This window comes from Camelus dromedarius, unplaced genomic scaffold (assembly GCF_036321535.1).
Source record: "Camelus dromedarius isolate mCamDro1 unplaced genomic scaffold, mCamDro1.pat HAP1_SCAFFOLD_163, whole genome shotgun sequence".
In the NCBI taxonomy this organism is placed as follows: Eukaryota; Metazoa; Chordata; class Mammalia; order Artiodactyla; family Camelidae; genus Camelus; species Camelus dromedarius.
The window spans coordinates 1,888,975-1,912,091 of NW_026989781.1; the positions used below are offsets into that span (position 1 = coordinate 1,888,975).

General features: G+C 36.6%; 1 protein-coding gene across 5 annotated transcripts in view; it reads right to left on the reverse strand.

Annotated features, from left to right (window-relative positions):
• Positions 1–7,197: 7,197 nt before the first annotated feature.
• The window catches only part of LOC116151867 (junction-mediating and -regulatory protein), a 67,943-nt gene continuing 52,023 nt past the window's right edge, over positions 7,198–23,117 (reverse strand). For 3 of the 5 annotated variants that reach the window (XR_010379883.1, XM_064483785.1, XM_064483786.1), the window contains one exon: positions 7,199–9,427. Coding sequence is in view for 2 of the 5 variants with exons in the window: in XM_064483785.1 (XP_064339855.1) it covers positions 9,326–9,427 (102 nt within the window). In the remaining 3 variants the exon portion in view is untranslated. Of the gene's footprint in view, positions 9,428–23,117 lie in introns of all 5 variants that reach the window. The other 2 variants (XR_010379885.1, XR_010379884.1) reach the window with 2 other exon arrangements.

Here is a 23,117-nt window from a genome sequence, read left to right on the forward strand (position 1 = left end):
TCTTTATTTAATACTTATTCAATTTCATTTCTAGTGATGGTTTGTTCTAGTGGTCAATTTCTTCTTGATTCAGTCATGTGGACTGTATGTTTCCAGAAACTTGTCCATTTCTTCAAGGTTATTCATTTATTTTCCATAAAGTTGTTCACAGTATTCTCTTATGATATTTTGAATTTCTGTGGTATTGGTTGTAATTTCTCCATTTTCCTTTCTTATTTTGATAATTTGTGCTCTGTCTTTTCTCTTCTTTGTGAGCTAAGCCTGAGGTTTGTCAATTTTATTTACTCTTTCAAAAAACCATCTCTTCGTTTGATTGAATTTTTCTATTTTTTAAATCTCTATTTTATTTATTTCCTCCCTGATCTTTATTGTTTTCTTCCTTCTGCTGACTTTAGGTTTTGTTTGCTCTTCTTTTTCTAATTCTTTTAGTTGGTTGGTTAGGTTGCTTATTTCAGATTGTTTATCTTTTTTGAAGAAGGCCTTTATTGCAATGAACTTTCTTCTTAGGACTGCTTTTGCTGCATCCCATAGATTTTGTGTGGTTGTGATTTTTGTCATTTGTCTCAAAGTATTTTTTAATTTCTTCTTTGATTTTATCATTGACCCATTGGTTTCTTAGTATCATGTTGTTTAATCATCATGCTGTTGTTTTTTTCTCCTTTGTTTTGCTGTAGTTGATTTCTAGTTTCATGGCATTGTGTTCAGAAAAAAATGCTTAAAATAATTACTATCTTCTTAAAATTGTTGAGTCTTCTTTTGTGCCCAAGTGCATGGTCCATCCTAGAAAGTGTTCCATGTGCACTGGAAAGAATGTATATTGTAATTTTGGGGGATGTAATATTCTAAAAATATCAACCAAGTCTAATTGTTCCATTGTATCTTTTAGTTGCTGTGTTGCCTTTATCTTTCTGTCAGAAGAACCTGTCAAGTGATGTGAATGGGGTGTTATAATCTCCTACCATGATTGTGTTCCCATAGATTTCTCTCTTTATATTTGTTAGTATTCACTTTATGTATTTAGGTTCTGTTATGTTTTGTTCTTCTATGTTAACATGTATACTATCCTCTCTTGCATTTTGCCTTCAATCATTATATAGTGCCCTGTTTATCTTTATTTATGGCTTTAGTTTTTAAGTTATTTTGTCTGTAATCAGTATTGCTACTCCTACTTTTTTTTTTCATTTGCATGGAATATCATTTTCAATCCTCTCATTCTCACTCTATGTCTCTTCTTCTCCCTAAAATATGTCTCTTGTATACAGCATATGGTATGTTCTTGTTTTATTTTCCAATATACCACTCTGTCTTTTTATTGGAGCATTTAGTCCATTGACATTTACAATAATCATTGATAGATTTGTATTTATTGCCATTTTGAACTTGGTTTTGCAGTTGATTTGGTATTTCCTCTTTGTTTCTTTCTTTTTCTTTTTGTGGTTTGATAATTTTCCTTGTATTATCTCTGTTTTATTTTGTGTGTGTCTCCGTTGTAAGTTTTTGTCATGTGGTTACTCTGGTTTTTACATATACTAACCCATTACTATGTCTGTTTGTTTTAAACAGATAGTGATATAAGTTCAAACCATCCTGCCAAAAAGAAAAAGAAAAAGAAAAAAAGAAAAATACTCTTAATTTTCTTGCTTCCCTCTCCCAATCTTAATGATTTAGATGTCTCTCTTACAATTTCATGTTTATCCTGTTGTTATTCATTGTAGTTATCACCTTTCCAATTACTTTTTTTTCCTTTCAGTAGAAAACTGGTCATCATGATTATAATATGTCTTGATGTGGTTATGTTTGGTTTCTTCTTGTTTTGGACCCTCTGTGCTTCCTGTACTTGGATATCTGATTGCTTCTTTAGGTTTGGGGAGTTTTCAGTTATTTTTTCTTTAAATGCCTTTTCAATCCTTTTTGCTCTTTCTTCTCCTTCTGGGACCCCAATTATGCATACATTGACACACTTTATATTTTACCATAGGTCACTTATATCTTTTACTTTGTTTTTCTCTCTCTCTCTGCTGTTCTGATTAGGTGATTTTGTTTTCCTGTCTTCTAAGTCACTTATTTGTTCCTCTGCATTATCTAGCCCACTAGCTCTCATTTCAAAAAATGGGTTTTCCAATTTTATGTGGCTCTTTTTTATAGTGTTAATTCCTTTTTTTTTTTTGACATATTCTGTCTCTATGCACAATTTGTTTTAGTTCCTTCAGTACTGTGATCAGTCATTTTTTGTAATAATGATGTAGCAGACTATCAAAGTCTGTTTTATTGATTATTCTTTCAGGGAATTTCTCTTGTTCTTTTAATTGGGAGTGATTCTTTGCTTCTTTATCTTGCTTATCTTTCTTTGGCACTATGGATTATGAAGTATCAGTTGTCTACTCTGGTCCTGAAAGGTTTTATTTATTCATTTATTTATCTGAAGTGGATGCAGAAATAAAACTATGAAAAAGAAATGCAAAATAAAAAAAATTGAAAACGTGTATAATCAATAACAGAAGAACAAAACAAATAAAAATCAAATTGAAATCAATTTAAAAATTAATAAAAATATTTAAAAAAAATATTAAGTTAATGAATAAAATATAAAAAAAATTAAAGTAAAAATTACAGAAAATATGGATATATTTCTCTATAGACTGTGTGCCCTTATAATTTTGTTAAGAGTTCTTTCTTACGGGTAGTTGCCAAGTCTTCCTTCATTCCCTTTTGCCTGTTATTACTTTGGTTGGGGTTGTAGCCAGCGTTCTGGTGGCAAGAGCATGCCCTGTCTATTTAGTGGGGCCTCCTTTTTGTTCTATTGTTGTCACCGAACCTATCCTTACCCTGCTGCCTGAATTCCACTCACTGGTTCTAAAGGCCCACCAGTCATGTCCCTGGATCAGGGAAAATGGTCTCACTAGACCTTGCCCCTGCTCTGTGCCAAATCTCTGCTTCTTACTCATTTCTCTTAGAAGCATGAGTCCACAGAGGCACCTTTACAGAAAGTTTCCCTCTGTCTGGGGCTGTAAATAAATCTCACTCTCACCTATGAGGTTGCCGAACCCTAGGTATAGCTTCAGGTTTCAACCCCACTTTCACTTGGGAGCTGCACACTGGAGAATATGGTGGTTGTCATTAAGCCCTGCCCCTCTTCTCCCAAGGATACACCAATAATGGTGCCATGGGTCTGCAGAGACAAATGCTACAGTGCCCCTCTCCCTAGGGCACACCTGCAGTGTTGCTTTGTGTGTGTGTGTGAGTGTGTGTGTGTGTGTGTGTATTTTATGAGGGACCCAGGCTTTTCTGATCTTTATATCCCCCTAGCTATGGCACATAGCTCACTGAAGTCCCCCAAGCTTGCCTCTGTAGAGTTGGCCCATGTCCTTTTCCTGGCTCGGGCAGCCTGTCCTGTCCCAACCCTGCTGGTTGATGTCTATGCCTGGGGATTACAGGGATCCTTTGTGCCCACTTAACTTAGTTCTGTCAGTCAAAGGCCATTCCATCCAGATCCAAACCTTGGCAGTTCCCCCTCCAACCCACTGACCTCTCCTTTGGAGTGAAGGAGACCTAGCAAATGAATGCTATTTCTCTTTTGTCACTCTCTCCCTGCAGGACCGGTTCACCACTATTTTCCTTTCTCTTCCTTTTTTTTTTCTTTTCTCCTACTCAATTTGCAATGTATTTTGTCTTTTGAAGAAGGCAATGTTCTGTCAAAGTTCAGCAATTGTTCTGATTGGATGGGTGGGTTCATGGATATCAGTCTTGGTGTATTTGTGGGAGAAGGTGAGCTACAAGTGTCCTTCTACTCCACCATTTTTGCCCTTGTCCTCTGCTTATTTTCTATTTAGAGTAAACCTTTCATTATTTCCTTAGCATAGGTTTAGTATTGCTGAATTCTTTTAGTTTTTGCTTGTCTGTGAAATTCTTTCTCTTTCTATTCTAAAGTACAGCCTTACTGTATAAATTATCCTAGGTTGCAGCTTTCTCTCATTCAGAAGTTTTAATATATATTGCCACTCCCTTCTGGCTGGCAGTGTTGGTGAAGAGAAACCAAAAGATTGCCTTATGGAGTTTTCCTTATAACTAACAATTCATTTTTCTCTTGCTGCCTTTAGTGTAATTTCTTTATCTTTAAATTTCACCATCTTAATTTTAATATGCCTTGGTGTAGGTCTATTTGGGTTCTTCTTCTTGAGTACTCTCTGTGCTTCCTGTACTTGGATATTTGATTGCTTCTTTAGGTTTGGGATACTTTCAGTCATGATTTCTTCAAATACCTTTTCAATCCCTTTTGCTTTTTCTTCTCCTTCTGTGACCCCTATTATGCATAGGTTGGAATGTATTATATTATCCCATAGATCCCTTATATTGCTTTCATTGTTTTTTTTTTTTTTTTCCTCTTGCTTTTCTGTCTGCGTTTCTGATTGGGTGAATTCTCTTATCATGTCTTCTAAGTCACTTATTCATTCTTCTGCATTGTCTAGTCTGTTTTTGACTCTCTATCGCTTGGCTCTTTTCATAGCCATTGAGTATTATGTTTTTAATTATCTCCTCTTTATATTTTCAATTTCCTTTCCATAATGTTCTCTCTCTCTATTTATAGTCTCTTTAATTTCTTTCAGTGCTTTCATCACTCCAGTTTTGAAGACATGATCTAGTAGACTATTCAGATGTATTTCATTGACTGTTCTTTCTGGGGATTTCTATTGTTCTTTTAATTGAGAATCATTCCCCTCCTTCTTCATTTTACTTATATCTCTCTGGCACTATGGATTATGAAGTATCAGTTATCTTCTCTGGCCTTCAAGGGATTTTTTTTTGAAGAGGTTGTGTTCCTGTGTAGACTGTGCACACCTAATAATTTTTTCGCTATGTCTGTTTTTAGTATGGATGGTAGCCACGTCTTTCTTCTATGTGTGTTATCTGTTATCCTTTTGATTAAGGATGTGGCTGGTGTTGTGGTGACCAGAGCCTTCTCTGGTTTTTTAGTGTGGTCTCCTTTTTGTTCTGTGGTTGTCACAGCTCTGTCAGGGACTGGGTCTGTTTCCTTTTTGTTGGGAGTGAGGCTTCCAGACCTGATTCTGAGCTCTGGTGCATAGTAGGTGGGGTTGGAGCAGTTTAAGTACTTTTTCTTGACTCTGCCCTTATCCTAGCTTTAGTTACAGGAATGTCAGTGTCACACACTTGGTTGGTGATGCCCTATCAGGTCAGTGACATCACCAGCAGCAAACACTGCACCTGCACTTGCCCTGATACACAAACTCTGCTCACCTGTCTTAGATGCCTAAACCAGAAGGGCTTCCAGCACTCAGTGACTGCATTCATGCTACCAGATCAGCACCATGCCAAGTGCCAAATGCTGCCCCTTCAATCACCCCACTTTGCAAATTCTGCTCACTCTTCCCAGAGGCCCACAGGCCATGCTACTTGGTCAGAACTACTCTCAGTGCTGCATCCACTCAGGGTAGGTGGGCTCACAGAAAATGGCCACACCAGCACTCACCCTCACTCTGTGCCAGAACTCTAGTCCTTGCCCATTTGTCTTAGAGGTGTGGGTCCACAAAGACACCTGCATAGCAAAATGGTCCCCTTTGCTTGGTGTTGTAAACAAATTTCAGTCCTGCATGTGAAGTTGTGGACCCTCTGGGTATGAATTCATGTTTCAAATCCACCTCTGCCTGGGAGCTGAACACTAAGGGATATGGTGGTTGTGCTGGAGCCCTGCCTCTCTTCTAAGAACACATCAGCAATGGTGCCACAGGCCTGTGTAGACAAAGGCTATGGCCCAGCTGCATTGTGCTCCTCCCTACAGTGCACACCAGCAGTATTGTTTTCTTTTTTTTAATTTTATGGAGAACTCAGGCTGTTCTGTTCTCTATATCCTCCCAGACATAGTTCATAGCATACTCCAGCCCCCTGAGATTGCCTCTGTGCAGTTGGCCCCAGTCCACCACGTGGTTCTGGCAGCCATCCCCAGCCCACCCCCTGCTGGTTTGTGTCTAGGGCTGAGGTCACATGGAAATTTAGTGTTAATTTTACTTATTGTTTTGTGGGTCAAGGGCTACTTTGCCCTGATACAAGACTTGGAGTCCTCCGTCCCCCCCAGTTTAAGAGTGTGAATCCTTATTTGTCACTCCCACACTGTGGGATCCATCCCACGCTATTTTCCTTTTACTTTTTTCCTACCAGATTTGTGGTGAATTTTGTCTTTTGAACAAGGTGATGTTCTGTCAATGTTCAGTAGGTGTTCTGAGTGAATGGGTGGGTCCTGGGGTGTTTCTCTTGGTGTATTTGTGGGAAAGGGTGAGCTACTAGTGTCTTTCTACTCCACCATCTTGGCTGCTCCTGACTCCTCTTTCTTAGATTTGATACTGAAATTACTAATAATTGGCCAGAATTCTCAAACAATGTTTCCATGATCTATTCAGACAGATATTGTATACCTGTCTGAAAATTAACATGACATTTCTTATTTTTTAAGAAATTGACAGCACATTCTGCAGGGAAGAAGTAAATGTAAGTGTAATCCTATGAATTTTCAATAAAAGGATGAACTAATGGAAAGTCTGGTAGCCATGTACAGTGAATATCAGTTATCTTTGTTCTACCTTCCTTGATAATGCCTTTTTCTGTGGTACTAATTTCTTCTCTTCCCTCTACTGATCAAAACTTCTCCATTCGAAGGCATTGGTGGTATAGTGGTGAGCATAGCTGCCTTTCAAAACTTCTCCACTCTCCACTGTGAAAAAAATTAAAACTAAAATGTCTTATCCAGACATCCAAAGTCAAACATAGTTTTATCTTAATTCCATTCCCCCACAATCCGTATAATTCTAGGAAATAAAGGTGAACATGTCAATCTAATACTGGAAGACACTGCACTTCTTTTGAATGTCTATTGGTGGATGTCTAATATCAGTTTGAGATTTTTTTCCTCTTGGGCAAAATCTAATTTCCCAAAAGTAAATATTTAAGTATTTTCTCTGCTGGGTTTAAGTCTTACAAGTTATTTATTAATTATAGACTAGAATCATCCTTATATTATGAGATAATGTAATACAAAATACATTTCAAATTGCTTCTCCATTCACTCTCCTCTTTCTTTTAGAGAATAAAAGTTTATTGTTGAATTTTAATGCATAATTAAAATATATCCATATATATTTATTTATTGAAGTATAGTCAATTTACAATGTTATGTCAATTTCCGGTGAACAGGATAATGCTTCAGTCATACATTAACATACATATATTCTTTTTTATATTCCTTTTCACCATAAGTTACTATAAGATATTGAATATAGTTCTCTGTGCTATACAATATGGAATTGTTTTTTATATATTATATATATATTATTATCTACAAATCTCAAGCTCTCAATTTAGCCCTTCCTACTCTCTTCTCCCTCTGGAAACCATAAGTTTGTTTTCTATGTCTGTGAGTTTTTTTTAATAATTTCATCTATTTTTTAGATGCTACATGTAAGTGATATCATATGGCATTTTTCTTTCTCTTTCTGCGTTCACTTAGAATGATATTTCCTAAGTCCATTCATGTTGCTATAAATGACATTATTTTATTATTTTTTTATGGATGTGCATTATTCCATTGTATAAATATACTACTTCTTTATCCAGTCATCTGTCCTCTTGTTAATCTTACTGGAGAGGCCAAATCTTACTGGAGATACCAATGCTCACTGCTTAGGTCACAAGTGGAATAGTCAATTTGTTTTGGCTTGCTTTGAACTGAAAATTGTTGTGTTAGAGGATTTCATTTTCTATGATGATGCCTTTTTCCACACAGTAATATTCCCACTGTTTAGTCATACCTTTCCTGAATCTCCCTACATGGACAAAAATGTCAAGCTTCACCATGAGAGACACAAGCTCGTAGACTTTATACTTCCAGAATGATACAAGAGTTGGATGTAAGACTCAGGTTAGAATCAGTGCATTAAGTTGTTCAACAAATAAATTACACAGACTTAGTATATGCCAAACTCAGACACTGGCTGCAAGTGGATTCTGGGTATTCACAAACCAGAAAGCATCACTGAGTTTGAAGTCCAGAGGTTTTACTTGGGCTTTATAATTTATTAAATCATTGGACACATGACTAATCTCCATCTCCAGCACCATCTACTCCCATTTTCCCAGAGTCCAGCGTGTCCCTAATTTTTAACCCTCTAATTATGTGGCTGGTCTTTCTGGGATTAGTGCTCATGCTGAAGTTAACTTGGGGCCCACTACTATGAGTCACCTCATTAGCATAATAGACGGTCTTCTCACTCAAGAAATTCCAAGAGTTTTGAAGTTCTGTGTCTGGTACAAGAAATAAAGGACAGATAATTTATTTATTATACCACTGATAATAACTCTAAAAATTTGGTATGCATGAGAACTACAAAGGAGATTGTTTAAAATTTTACCCTTTGTAGAACTGAATTGAGGCTCAGAACTTCCTAACTTTCAGGAGCACATAAAGAATGCTACATTGCTGATGAGCATGTAAATTGGTACAATCACCTGAGAAGCAAATATCTGTCAGTATCCACTTTAACCTGAACATACAGATAAACCTATTCCAGCAAATCTGCTTCTAGGTAAATACCTAATAAAAGTGGCCACTGTCAGGAAAAACTGAAACATTTTGAAACACACACTCAACCATACAAAAGATTACTTGGTGTCTGTCTAGCTCACCCTTTGAATATTTCAAATTCAATGTTACTGAGCAATTTTCTAACTCTGTAGGTAGTAGGAAACATACAGTACTATAAATTATTATTTTTCTTTAGAAATGCTAATGTACTTAATCTTGTGGAATGCAATTGCTGGGTACCATTTCCTCAGTGTGCTGTTGTTTGCCTAGATTTCTTCTTTAAAGGAACCCTTCATCTCCTCTCTAATTCACCATTTCTAAGAGGGTCAACATATATTGATGTGAAAGACAAGACATAATGTATGACAGCACATCTTAATTTGACCTTCAAGGCCTTTTACATTCTGGCCTCAAGCATCATTTCCAAATTCAACTTTTTATTTCCCTTTCTCAACTCATATTCCAAAGACTGTTACCGACACTTCAACCATCTTGCATGATGTCTTCATCCATTACCGAATTCCTTTCCCAGCATGCATGCTCACACACACAAACACACACAAACAGGACCACTTCCACCTGCCTTCCTTTCCTCTTTGAACTTTTTGAGCACTACTGTGAGCCACTCATTTAAATTTCAATTATTCATCATCTTACATATTTACCTTTGTGCATACCAATCTCTCCTTTTGCTTGGCAAGTTCTGAAGGCTTATCCTTCCTGTTATTAACTGTTTTGTTATCTGGTCCTGGGGTGAAGTCTTTTATGCATATGAGTTGAAAGAGAAGCAGTCAAGGGAATGGTTGATGAAGAAGTATAAAAATTGCCATTTAGGAAAATCTAGGACAGCAAAAAGAAACAAACAAAAATAATTGGTCATGCAGAGAAACTGTGAGACAAATGATCTTTATGCTTTAAGTCCAGGATTACCTCCCTGCCTAGTTCATTGGAATTCAAACCTAGGAATTTGCCCATGTGGTCCCACACCAGCTCCACTTTCTGCTTCTGCTATTCATTCTTGTGGAATTGTCTGTATGACATCTGCCTTCAGCTTGTCTTTGTCTTCTGGTTTCTGCTCATGTCCCTTCATCCCAGTTCTTAGTGACTTGTCAAATGTCACTGAGATCACAGCCACGAAGTTCCTTATACCATGTCTGGTGCAGGGTAGGTGCTCAGTGAGGATTTTCCTTCTTCTTAATGTAGCTCAGATTTGTTATTATGCTTCCCGTGGAAGTGAACAAAAGGCTTTTATTAAATTAGGAAATAAAAGCAACCTGTGTTGTTTCTTGATCAAAGGTGTCAGCCTGAGGCAGAATTCCAAGTTGGATGCTTGGAGAGTCAGTGGGAGCACCACAGGACCCTCTCCCTCCTTGTCTCTCTAGAAGAACTCACTTGCTCATTGTCCTTTAGGGGCTTAAGGAGCAAGTCTGAACTCACAGCTCCTTGTTCACATCAGAGGCTTCCATCCAACCACCATTGCCCTGACTCCACCCTCTCCTCCAGCAGCACCAGCTCATCTCCAGAGTAGAAACTGAGAGCAGTGTCTGTAGATCAGAGTCCAGACAGGTAGCTCTTCCTGCATAAAGTAGGGTGCCCCTGCACTGCGCTGTGTTGAAAGGCAGCAAGCATCCACTTTTTAGCAGGTAGGACTTCCTCCTTCTCCACTCTCTCACCCTTTGTGTCTCTTCCCCCTCTCCCCTTCCTCCCCTCCATCCTTCTCTAACACACCCTTGAGTGGATGATGCTGGCTTGCAGTTGTTAACTTAGTTCTTTTTTATAAACCCAGTAGTTTATTTCAAAGTAGAGATTTTAGGCTTACTGAACAAAATCCCACTACAATTGACACTTATACAGACACTAGACTACTGTACAATTAAAAAAAGAAAAAAATCAAGAAGGGCCAAGGTGGTAGAGTAGAACAACACTCTTAGCTCACCCTCTCCCACAAATGCACCAAGACTGACATCCACTGACCCACCTATCCAATCAGAAAGTCTGATGAACTTTGACAGAACTTCACCTTCATCAAAAGACAAAACATGCCATTAATCTGGTAGGAGAAAAGGAAAATAAAAGGAAGAAAAGGGGAAATAGTGCTGTCTAGTCCCATGGGGAGGGAGGAGCAAAGGTGGTATAGTGCTCATTTGTTGGGTCTCTCCCACTCCAATGAAGAGTTCAGCTGGATGGAGGGGGAACCTCTGAGGCTTGAAATTGTATAGAATAGCCCTTGACTGACAGAACAAAGTTAAATGGGCAGAAAGGGTCCTCATGATCCCCAAGCTTAGACACGAAACAGCAGGTGTGGGATGAAACAGACTGCCTGAGCCTGATGGAGGACTTGGGCCAACTGTACAGAGGCAACCTCAGGAGATTTCAATGTGCTGTTTGCCATCACTGGAAAGGTATACAGAGCAGAACAACATGAGTCTCACATAAAATATGAAAAAAAAGGCAAAGCAACACTGCTGGTGTGCCCTGGGGGGAGGGGTGCCATAGCTTTTGTCTTTGAAGGCTTGTGGCATCATTTCTGGTGCCTTTTCTGGAGAAGAGAGGTGGGACTCAACCACACCCACCATATACTCTAATGTGCACCCAGGTGGAGGCAGGGTTGAAATCTCAATCCCTACCTAGGGGCTCTGCAACCTCATAGGGGGGACTCAGATTTGTTTACTGCCCCCAAAATAGGAAAGTTCTGCTGCAGTACCTCTGTGAGCTAATGCTTCTAAGAAAAATGAACAAGGAGCAGAGTTCTGCCACAGAGCAGGGGTGATGGCTGGTATGACCATTTTATCCAAGTCCACCTAGAGAGCATGGAACTGAAGTGAAGTTGGGAGGGGCACTGAAAGACAGAGTGACCCAACCACCTATCATGCACAAGTGCACCACCACAATGCAGCATTTGGAGGAGACATGACACATGGCACTAGGAGAAGCACAGATCAGGGGCACAACTGGAGGGCCTCTGGAACCAGTGACTGGAGTTCATGTAGCAGGGTGAGAACAGGAGCAGCAACAACCACAAAATAAAAAGGAGATCTCATTTAATAGCCAGGGAAGACTCTTACTACCAGATCACAGGCCAAATCCCCAACAAAAAGGATAACAGGCAAAAGTCAAGAAGACATAGTAACCACCCATACTTCAGACAGAGCTATAGACAAAATTATTAAGAGCACATAGTGCCCACAAGAACACATCCACATATTTTCAGTTTTTTCTTTTACTTTTTAAATTTTTACTTTTAAAAGATTTTTATGTTTCTATGTTTAACCCCTTTTAAAATTAGACATTAAAATATTGTAAATTGTTTTTAGTTTGTCTCAATTTCATTTTTATTTCTCTTTGCTTTAATCTTCTATTATTGATTAGACTCTGTTCTCAAATTTTTTCCTGTTTTAAGATTTTTAATTTCTCACAATTTTCTTTTTATCTCTTTGTTTTGTTCTCTTATTTATTATAATCAGTTTTAAGATATTATTTTCTAATTTTAAGGCTTTTAAAATTTGTCTCAACTCAATTTTTATTTCTCTTTGACTTGTTCTTTTATTGTTCATAATCTGTTTTCAAATCTTATTCTCTTCTTTTAAATTTATTTTTTAGCTTTATTTCTGCATCTGTTTTAGGTAAATAAGTAAAAAGAAAACCTTTAGAAACAGAAAAGATAACTGATGCTCCATAATCAATAGTGCAGGAGAGATATAAGTAAAATAAAGAAGTAGAGGAACAACTCCCATTTAAAAGAGCAGGTAAAATCCCCTGAAAGAGTGATCAATGAAATAGACCTTGATAATCTATTAAATCATGATTTCAAAGAAGGGGAGATAAAAGTACTAAAGACACAAAAGGTGATTGTGTATAGAGGCAAAGACTATGTAAGATAGGAAATTGAAACTTTATAAAGAAGTGTGAATTAATATAGGAAAACACATTTGCTGAGATAAGACCTGAGTTAAAAGTTGTAAAAAAAAAAATGTAGGCTACTTAATGCAGAGGAATTAATAAGTGGTTGAGAATACAGGACAACAGAAATCAACTAATCAGAACAGAAGAGAGGAAAACAAATAAAAACCAATGAAAGAACAAAATTCAATGAAAACAATTATCCTATGGGATAATATAAAACTTGCCAAAACCTATGTATAACAGGGGTCTCAGAAAGAGAAGAAAAAGCAAAAGGGATTGAAAAAGTATTTGAAGAAATCTTAATTAAGAACTTCTGAAACATAAAGAAGCAATCAGATATACCAATACAGGAAGTACAAAGGGACCAAAACAAGAAGAAACCAAACAGACACACACTGAGATATATTATAATCAGCATTGCCAGGGTTAAATATAAAGAAATGATTCTAAAGGCATAAGGAGAAAAATAGAGTTAGTTACAAATGAAACCTCATAAGGCTTTCAGCTGATTTCTCTACAGAAACACTACAAGCCAGAAGGTAGTGGCAAGATATATTCAAAGTCCTGAATGAAAAACAAACAAACAAAAAATATTCAGCCTAGGATAATTTATCCAGCAAGTCTATTCTTTAGAATAGAAGGAGAAATAAATATCTTCACAGACAAGCAAAAATAAAAGAATTTAGCAACACTAAATCTATACTAAAAGAAATATTGAATGGTATACTCTAAATCAAAAAGAAGTAGGTTGCTTTTGAAAGGAGAAAACCATAATTGGAAAGGTGATAAATAGCATGAATTACAACAGAATAAACATGGAATAGTAAAAGAAGACATCTAAATCATTCTCGGTAGGATGGGTTTGAGCTTATATTTCTATATGTTTAAAACAGATACAGTAATGGGTTAATATATGTACAAAATTGGGTAATCATAAGACAAAAACTTACAAGAGAGTCACAAAAACTAAAAATTAACCAAGATAATAGGAAGAAAAACTTAAAAAACACACACACACAATAAGAAAAAGAAAGGAACAAGGGAAAAAATGCCAAATCACCTGCAAAATTAAGTTCAAAATGGCAATAAACTAAAGTTTATCAGAAATTACTTTAAATTTCAATAGGTTAAATGCTCCAATGAAAAGACCTAGAATGACAGACTGGATAATAAAACAAGAACCTATAATATGCCACATACAAGAGACCCACCTTTGGGAAAAGGACACAAATAGACTGTGAGTGAGAAAATTGAACAAGATATTACACACAAACAGAAATGAAAATAAAGCAGGGGTAGCAATACTGATTTCACACAACATGAAATTTAAAACAAAGACCATAAAGAAAGATGAAGAACGTTTTATGATTTAAGGAGCAATATAAGATGAAGATATTACATCCATTAACATAATTACACCCAATGTAGGAGCAACTAAATACATAAAGCAAATACTAACAGATATAAAAGGAGAAATTGCTGGGAATAAAATAATGGTAGGAAATTAAAACATCCCATTATCCTCACTGGAAGATCTTCCAGATGCAAATTTAATAACGCAACAGAAATTAAATGATACAATATACAAATTAGACATGGTTGATATTTCAGAACATTACATCCTAAAAAAAATACAATATACATTCTTCATAAGTGCACATGGAACATTTTCTAGGGTGGATCATGTACTTGGGCACAAAAGAAGACTCAACAATTTTAAGACAATAATAATTATTTTAAGCATTTTTTTTCTGAACACAATGCATGAAACTAGAAATCAACTACAGAAAAACAAAGGAGAAAGAAATGACAGCATGATAATTAAACAACATGATACTAAGAAACCAATGGGTCAATTATAAAATCAAAGAAGAAATTAAAAACTACTTTGAGACAAATGACAAAAATCAAAACCACACAAAATCTATAGGATGCAGCAAAAATATTCCTAAGAAGAAAGTTCATTGCAATAAAGGTCTTCCTCAAAAAAGATGAACACTCTGAAATAAACAACTAACCAACTAAAAGAATTAGAGAAAGAAGAGCAAACAAAACCTAAAGTCAGCAGAAGGAAGAAAACAATAAATATCAGGGAGGAAATAAATAAAATAGAGATTTAAAAAACAATAGAAAAAATCAATCAAAGAGCTGTTGTTGTTTTTTTTTTTTTTTGAAACAGTAAATAAAATTGACAAACCTCGGGCCTAGCTCACAAAGAAGAGAAAAGACAGAGCACAATCAAAATAAGAAAGGAAAATGGAGAAATTACAGCCAATACCACAGAAATTCAAAATATCATATGAGAATACTGTGAACAACTTTATGGAAAGTAAATGAATAACCTTGAAGAAACGGACAAGTTTCTGGAAACATACAGTCCACATGACTGAATCAAGAATAAACTGACCACTAGAACAAACCAATCACTAGAAATGAAATTGGATAAGCATAAAAAAAAAAAAAATCTCCCAACGAACAAATGTCCAGGACTCCATGGATTCACTGGGGAATTCTATCATACATACAAAGAAGAACTCATACCGGCCTTTCTCAAAATCTTCCAGAAGATTGAAAAGGAGGGGGTACTCGCAAACTCATTCTATGAAGTCACCATCACCCTGATACCAAAACCAGACAAAGACACTACTAAAAATGTAACTCACAGATCAATATCACTGAGGAAACATAGATACAAATATTCTCAACATAATATTAGCAAACAGAATCCAACAGCACATAGAAAAGTTCATACACCATGATCAAGTCAGGTTTATCCCAGGACCACAAGGATGGTTCAACATATGCAAATCAATCAATAATATACCCCAACAACAAGAGAAAGGACAAAACCCACATGATCATCTTAATAGATGCAGAAAAAGCATTTGATAAGATTCAGTGCCCATTATGATAAAAATCCTCACCAAAGTAGGTATAGAGGGGACATATCTCAACATAAGTAAAGCTGTTTATGACAAACCTACAGCCAGCATAGAACTCAATGGTGAAAAGCTGAAAACCTTCCTACTAAAATCTGGCAAAAGGCAAGGTTCTCCACTCTCACCATTTTTATTCAACATAATCTTGGAAGTCCTAGCCACTGCAATCAGGAAAGAAAAAGAAATACAAGAGATCCAAATTGGAAAAGAAGCTAAAATATCGTCACTATATGCAGATGACATGATACTATATATAGAAAACCCTAAAAGGCCCAGGCAAAAACTACGCGAACTAATGAAAGAATTTGGCAAGGTACAAGGATACAAGATCACAAGATTAATGTACAAAAGGATACAAGATTAATGTACAAAAATCAGTTACATTTCTTTACACTAATGATGAATCAACAGGAAAAAGAAATAAAGAAACAATCCCTTTTAAAATTACATCTAAAGTAATAAAATATCTAGGAGTAAATCTAACCAAGGAAGCAGAAGACTTATACATGGAGAACTACAAGGAAATTAAAGGAGACTTTAAAAAATGGAAAGATATCCCATGCTCCTGGTTTGGAAGAATTAGTATTGTTAAAACGGTCACATTTCCCAAGGCAATCTACAGATTTATTGCAATCCCTATCAAATTACTAAGGGCATATTTCACAGAAGTGGAACAAATTATTATAAAATTTATATGGAATCACAAAAGATCCAGAATTGCCAAAACATAACTGAAGGAAAAGAATGAGGCTGGAGGAACAACCCTCCCAGACTTCAGACCATACCACAGAGCTACATTAATCAAAACAGCATGGTATTGATACAAAACAGACATATGGAACAAAATTGCCCAGCAATGAACCCACAATGTTTTGGTCAATTCATCTTCAACAAAGGAGGCAAGAACATACAATGGAAAAAAGACAGTCTCTTCAGCAAATGGTGTTGGGAAAATTGGACAGCAGCATGTAAATCAATGAAGTTAAAATACTCCCTCTCACCATACACAAAAATAAACTCAAAATGGATTAAAGACTTAAACATAAGACAAGTCACAATAAACCTCTTAGAAGAAAACACAAGCAGAACATAATCTCACATACATCTCAGCAATGTTCCCCAGGGCAGCCTACCAAAGAAATAGATATAAAAGTAGAAATAAACAAATGGGACCTAATTAAACTTAAAAGCTTTTGCACAACAAAGGAAACCATAGGCAAAACAAAATGCCAACCTATGGATTAGGAGAAAATATGTGCAAAAGATGAAACTGACAATGCTTAATCTCCAGAATATATAAACATCTCATACGACTTAATAAGAAAAAGAAAATCAACCCAATCCAAAAAATGGGCAAAACACCTAAACAAGCAATTCTCCCATGAAGACATACAAATGGCCAAAGGCACATGAGAAAATGCTCAATACCTCTAATTATCAGAGAAATGCAAATTAAAACTACAATGAGGCTTCACCTCACACCAGTCGGAATGACCATCATTCAAAAGTCTGACAAATGCTGGAAAGGGTGTTGTTGAAAAGGGACCCCCCTACACTGTTGGTGGGAATGTTGTTTTGTGTAGCCATTGTGGAAAACAGTATGGAGATTCCTCAAAAGACCAAAAGTAGACTTAACATATGATGCAGTGTTCCCACTCCTGGGCATATATACAGAAGAATCCCTAATTCCGAAAGACACCTGCACCCTAATGTTCATAGCAGCACTATTTACAATAGCCAAGACATGGAAGCAACCTAAATGTTCATTGACAGATGACTGGATAAAGAAGTTGTGGTATATTTATACAATGGAATAATACTCGGCCATGAAAATTGAGAACATATTGCCATTTGTAGCCACGTGGATGTCCCTGGAGAATGTCATTCTAAGTGAATTAACCCAGAAAAAGAAATATACCACATAACATTTATATGTGGGCTCTAAAAAATAAGACAAATGAACTTATATGTAAAACAAAAACAGATTCACAGACATATAATGCAAACTTGTGGTTGCCAGGGGAGAGGGGATTTTGAAAGGATAAACTGGGAATTTGAGATTTGCAGATACTGAGTGACATATACAAAATAGATAAACAAGTTTTACTGTATAGCACAGGAAATTATATTCCATATCTTGTGGTAGCCAATTTTTTAAAAAGAATATGAAAATTAATATATGTATATTTATGTATCACTGAAGAATTGTGCTGTGCACCAGAAATTGAGGCATTGTAAACTAACTATAACTCAATTTTAAAAAGTAAAAAAAAAAGTTGTCATTAAACTAGCAAAAATGCTCAGAGAGCACATACAGATGAACCCACTGTCACTGTCCAAATGAAATCACAGTGGGTTAGGAGGAAACTTGAACTGATTTTGAGAAAAACAAGCAATGAGCCCAAACCAAATTTAATATCTTCCACTCTTCGTTTTTCCCTTTGGGCTTCATTCTCATGGAAATCCGACATGGAAGGGAAGTGTTAGGGACTTCAGGCTAGCTGATGCTCACTCCATGTTCTCTGATCAGCCATCTTAGCTGTGACAGGGGAGCGAGTGTCTCACTCCAAGTGGAAGAACACAGCACCAAGGCAGTGGGGGACCTCAAATACATCCACAGCACAAAGAAATAGTTTCTCAAAACGTTTTGAGATATATGTCTACCAATCAGCATCATCAAAATATTCACTTGTATGTACTGCTTATGAAGCCATCACTATGGTCTCTGAGGGTACTAGAATTACAAGAGTTTACAAGATCTGACAAATAACATAATGAGTTTTTCTTCTGCCTTTAAAATTTAAAGAAGTCGAAAACATTATTTTGGTGGGCTAGCTGCCTCCATTGAGAAAAATTTAAAGAAGCACAGCTACAAATATAAATATCAAACCAAGCTCGATCTCTGTACTGATCACTGGTCTCTGGCAGATGCAAGATGGAAATGTGTAGCTCAAGTTCTTGGCATGAATTACTTGCTATTAGTTTGTCATTAAAAGTAGATTCTGTCAAACTTAAATTTAATCATATTGATTTGTTTTCTAAAATAAAGACCTTTCACTTAAAAAATTTTAAAAAAAACATAAAAATCTTCAAAACCTAATAAAAACGGGCAACTTTCTATAGCCTGGTTTATATTAGACATTAGGGAGATCTTCCATTACCTTCTTATTACACTTTCACATGCAATAAAGAAAAATCAGGATGCAGTTTAATCTAGTTCTTTTAAAAGATCTCTGAAGCCACCATAGCAAGATAGATAGGTTGATTCACACACTAGCTTCTCCAAAGTTCAGATGATTTTTACAAGTGTCATTTATTCCAAATTTGGAAACACCCTGGAGGAAGGTAGGGATGAATGGTGGTAGGAGACACACTGTAACTATAGGAAGGACCTTACCTCTTCCCTGAATGTGTAGAAGAGCAGAGTGAGTCATGCTTGTGGGGAGTGGAGAGGAACCGAATGCAGATTCCACTGTGGACCTGCTGAGGTTAGGGTTGGCAGGGTGCTGTTGATGAGCATGTGCTCCAAGGAAAGGTGGGGTCAGGGAGTCCAGAATCACTGTAAATGGTTTTGTGGGACATGTGTCTAGAACCGGATGGCTTGGAATGGAACTAGCATGAACAGAATTCCACAGTCCCACAAAGGTAGATTCCCAGGTCCATGAACAACCAGGACCACAGGTGTGGGGGAGATGAAGGTCACTGTCTGAGAAAGTGGCAACAGGCCATTAACAGCAGTGAGGGTGTATGTGTCAGGGCTGGGAGGTGGAGTAATTCTTAAATCTTAGTTCACATGTAGACTACAAGAGACTGGGTGTGGAGAAGCCAAAGTCAGGGTGAGGAAAAGTAGTGGGGTATTTTTGTAGAAGGACACACTGAGGCTTGGTGATGTGTTAAAAATGGGGGAGTACCCCTGGTTTTCTGTTTGGGGAGGCTAAAACCGATAGCAGTGGAATGAGAGGTGGATTCGAGGAAAGAAAGGACATGGTGATGAAGTGAAGACACTTTTCTGGGGAGGTGAAGAGACTGGAACAGAAGTAAAATGTCTCTTTTCTCCAAAGTGATCCTCAAAGGCACAGAGAGTTCAGAAGTCTCCCATTCTGCTCCAATTACCAGTTGCTTTCAGGGACTCCATGAGGGATAGGGAAGCCATCTGTTTGATTATCACAGTAGAGAGCATCCTTGGTGAAGTGGAAAAACTTAAAAATTATATTTGAAATTATATTTTCTGAAGGCATCCATTTAAGAGGTTGCCATTGGGATTCTTTTTTGAGAAGACTTGGACTTACAAATAAGTGCAAAGTATCCATTGAGATCTGCCCTGTCCAAAGTGGCAGCTGCTAGGGGGGGAGGGTATAGCTATGTGATAGAACATGTGCTCAGCATGCACGAGGTCCTGGGTTCACCCCCCAGTACCTCCATTAAATATAAATCAATAAAAACCTAACTACACTCCCAAACAAACAAAACAAAACAAACAAACAAAAAAACAAAACAAAGCACAAAAAAACAAAGTGGCAGCCGCTAGCCACATGTAACTATTGCTTGCTTGATACATAGCCAGCTAAAGTTGAGATGCACGGTACATGTAAAATAGACTCAGATTTTGAATGTCTAGTATGAATAAAAGCATGTGAAATATCTCATATATTTTTCTGTTGATTATATGCAGCAATGATAATATTTTGGCTCTATTGGACTAAATATAAATATATTGCTAAAATCAATTCCTTTTTTTTTTTTTTTTTACTTATTTAAAAAAGTTGGGGAGGCTTCTGGAAAATTTAAAACTGCATGAGTTGTTTGCATTATATTTGGACATCCCCTGAGTTGAATTACCAGAAACATACTTTTGCCAGTCCTGTTCATTTTATGAAGGTTTGTTTAAGTATTAGAATTACGTTTTCATGCTGTAACCTATACCACCCTTCTGTTTGAAATCAAGCAGTAAGGAGCTAGCATTTTTGGTTTTGCTTTCTGAATTTGATGAATGACTGCATTACTGTTTTGTGTTTTCTTTTCCAAAATTTAATTGTGTGCTGGTTAATTCCAGGATGGTGATGTCTGAGTTTTTTGTATTTTGGTTTTTTTTTCTTTCCCTTTTTAAAGGTAAAATTACACCATCCTGGAAATAGTTATCTCAGGGTATTAGGAATTATTTTTTAAAACATTCACCTCTCAAAATTCCATCACTGGGCCTGGCAGCTCACACCATGACTGTATTGCTCTTTAGAGCTGCATTTTCAAAACATTTTATTGATGTATACTTGATTTACAATGTTGTGTTAATTTCAGTTGTACAGCAGGGTGATTCAGTATATATATATATATTTTTTCTTTTTCAGATTCTTTTCCACTGTAGGTTATTACAAGAAATTGAATATAGTTCCTTGTGATATACAGTAGGTCCTTGTGCTTATCTATTTTATATATAATGGTGTGTATCTGTTAATATGGCCTCTTTTTGGATGCAAACAACATAGGTTGGTGCTCAGAGCCTTGAAAAACGAACACTACTAAGGCCATCCGCCCAGGCTTTTGGGGCTTTCTGAGTTTGTCTGCCCCCCCAGGGGAAGGGAATGGCTCCTGTCATGGGATGTGATGGTGCTTGGGCATCAGGGCTCTTTCCTGTAGCCACGGCTGTGTGTCCTCATTGAGCAGGGCAGAAAAATTGATGCCTATGCTGAAGTGGACAGGGGGTTCTGTGGACAGTGTGTTCTCACAGTATTATCTTTTTCTGAGTGGCAGGGGATAATTATTTGACAACTTCTGTGTGACTGACAAGAAATGTGTGTGGTAGAATAGCCTTTCATATCTTACATCTTAAAGCAGTCATTTTCCCTCCCTTTTTGTTACAAAAGAATTTATGTTGTTGGGAAAACTACTAGTTAGGTGGACTTACCATAGTCACAGCCTTATGCCACTTTACAATATTTTCTTCTTGTGCTTTCCAGAACATTATAAAGCTGATAGAAAGAAAAAAAGCATGAGGGAATACTCCTAAACTCATTCTATGAAGCCACCATCAGTCTGATACCAAAAACAGGCAAAGACACCACCAAGAAAGAGAATTAAAGACCAATATCACAGAAGAACATAGATGCAAAAAATCCTCAAGGAAATACTATGAAATAGAATGCAACAGCACATAAAAAAAGATCATACATTATGATCAAGTTGGGTTCATCCCAGGGAAACAAGTGTGGTTCAACACATACAAATCAATGTAATAATTCACAACAAGAGAAAGGACTAAAACCACATCATGATCTCAATAGATGCAGAAAACACACTTAATAAAATTCAACGGAGAACTATAAAACATTGATGAAGGAAATTAAAGAAGTTTGTAAAAAATGGAAAGATACCCCCATGCTCCTGGATTGGAAGAATCAATATTGTTGAAATGGTCATACTGCCCAAAGCAATCTACAGATTTAATGTGATCTCTATCAGATTACACAGGACTTTTTTTTTTTTATAGAATTTGAACAAAGAATCTTAAATTTATATGAACCACAAAAGACCCAGAATTGCCAAAGCAATAATGAAGAAAAAGAATGAAGCTGGAGAAATAACCCTCCCAGACTTCAGACAACACTATAGAACTACAGTCATCAGAACAGAATGTTATTGACATAAACACAGGCATATGGATCAACGGAACAGACTAGAAAGCCCAAAAATAAACCCACAGACCTACAGTCAATTAGTCTTTGACAAGGATGGGCAAGAAAATACAGTGATTAAAGACAGTCTCTTCAGCAAATGGTGTTGGGAACACCGGACAGCAGCATGTAAATCAATGAAGTTAGAACAACTCCCACACGCCATACACAAAAATAAACTCAAAATGGCTTAAAGAATTAAATATAAGGCAAGACACTGTAAATCTCCTAGAAGAAAACATAGGCAAAATATTCTCTGACATAAATCTTAGCAATGTCCTTGTAGGGCAGTCTATCCAAGCAATAGAACACCTAGACACCTCTTCATTCCACCATTCCACAGTGTTCAAAACAGTAATTCACTTGTTCAGCTGGGTAATAAGCCACAGCTGCCAGACCACTGGGCTTTTCTAGATTTCTTTTAATGTCAAAGAAATCCAGAAAAGTCATTTGCTATTTGAAGAAATCTTTGGTATCTCATTTTACAGTTAAAATTTTTTATTCCATTTTTCTAAAATTCAAAACTTCTGATTATATTAATGCATAATCATACAGACACACTTGTCAGGTGTACACACTACACTTTTTTCTTATCATTATAAACAAAGTTCAATTAATCAAGAAGTTACAATGAATTACAAATTATGTCCTAGGACATGAAGCAGATACAAAACATGTGAAAAAGAGCAATCTTTATGATAGTTTGGAATCTAGCTGGAGACATAAGTACTATGTTGTGCCATCAAACAATTACTTGGTTTTGTGTTATATTCCAGATATATAAAGGAAGTACCAAGAGAAGAAATCTTGTGTGACTTGAAACATGACATAGCTTTGCACCTGAAGGACACTCAGTAAATACTAAATGAGGGAACAAATGAATGAACAAGAAAAACCAGCATAGCTGTGCAGATACATAGGCTTGAGCAGGGTTTTCAACAACCAGCAACACAAAATCTGCTCCTCGCCAAAGAAAAGCCCTCAAGTCTAAATACACACCTGAAATATTTCATTGAGTCT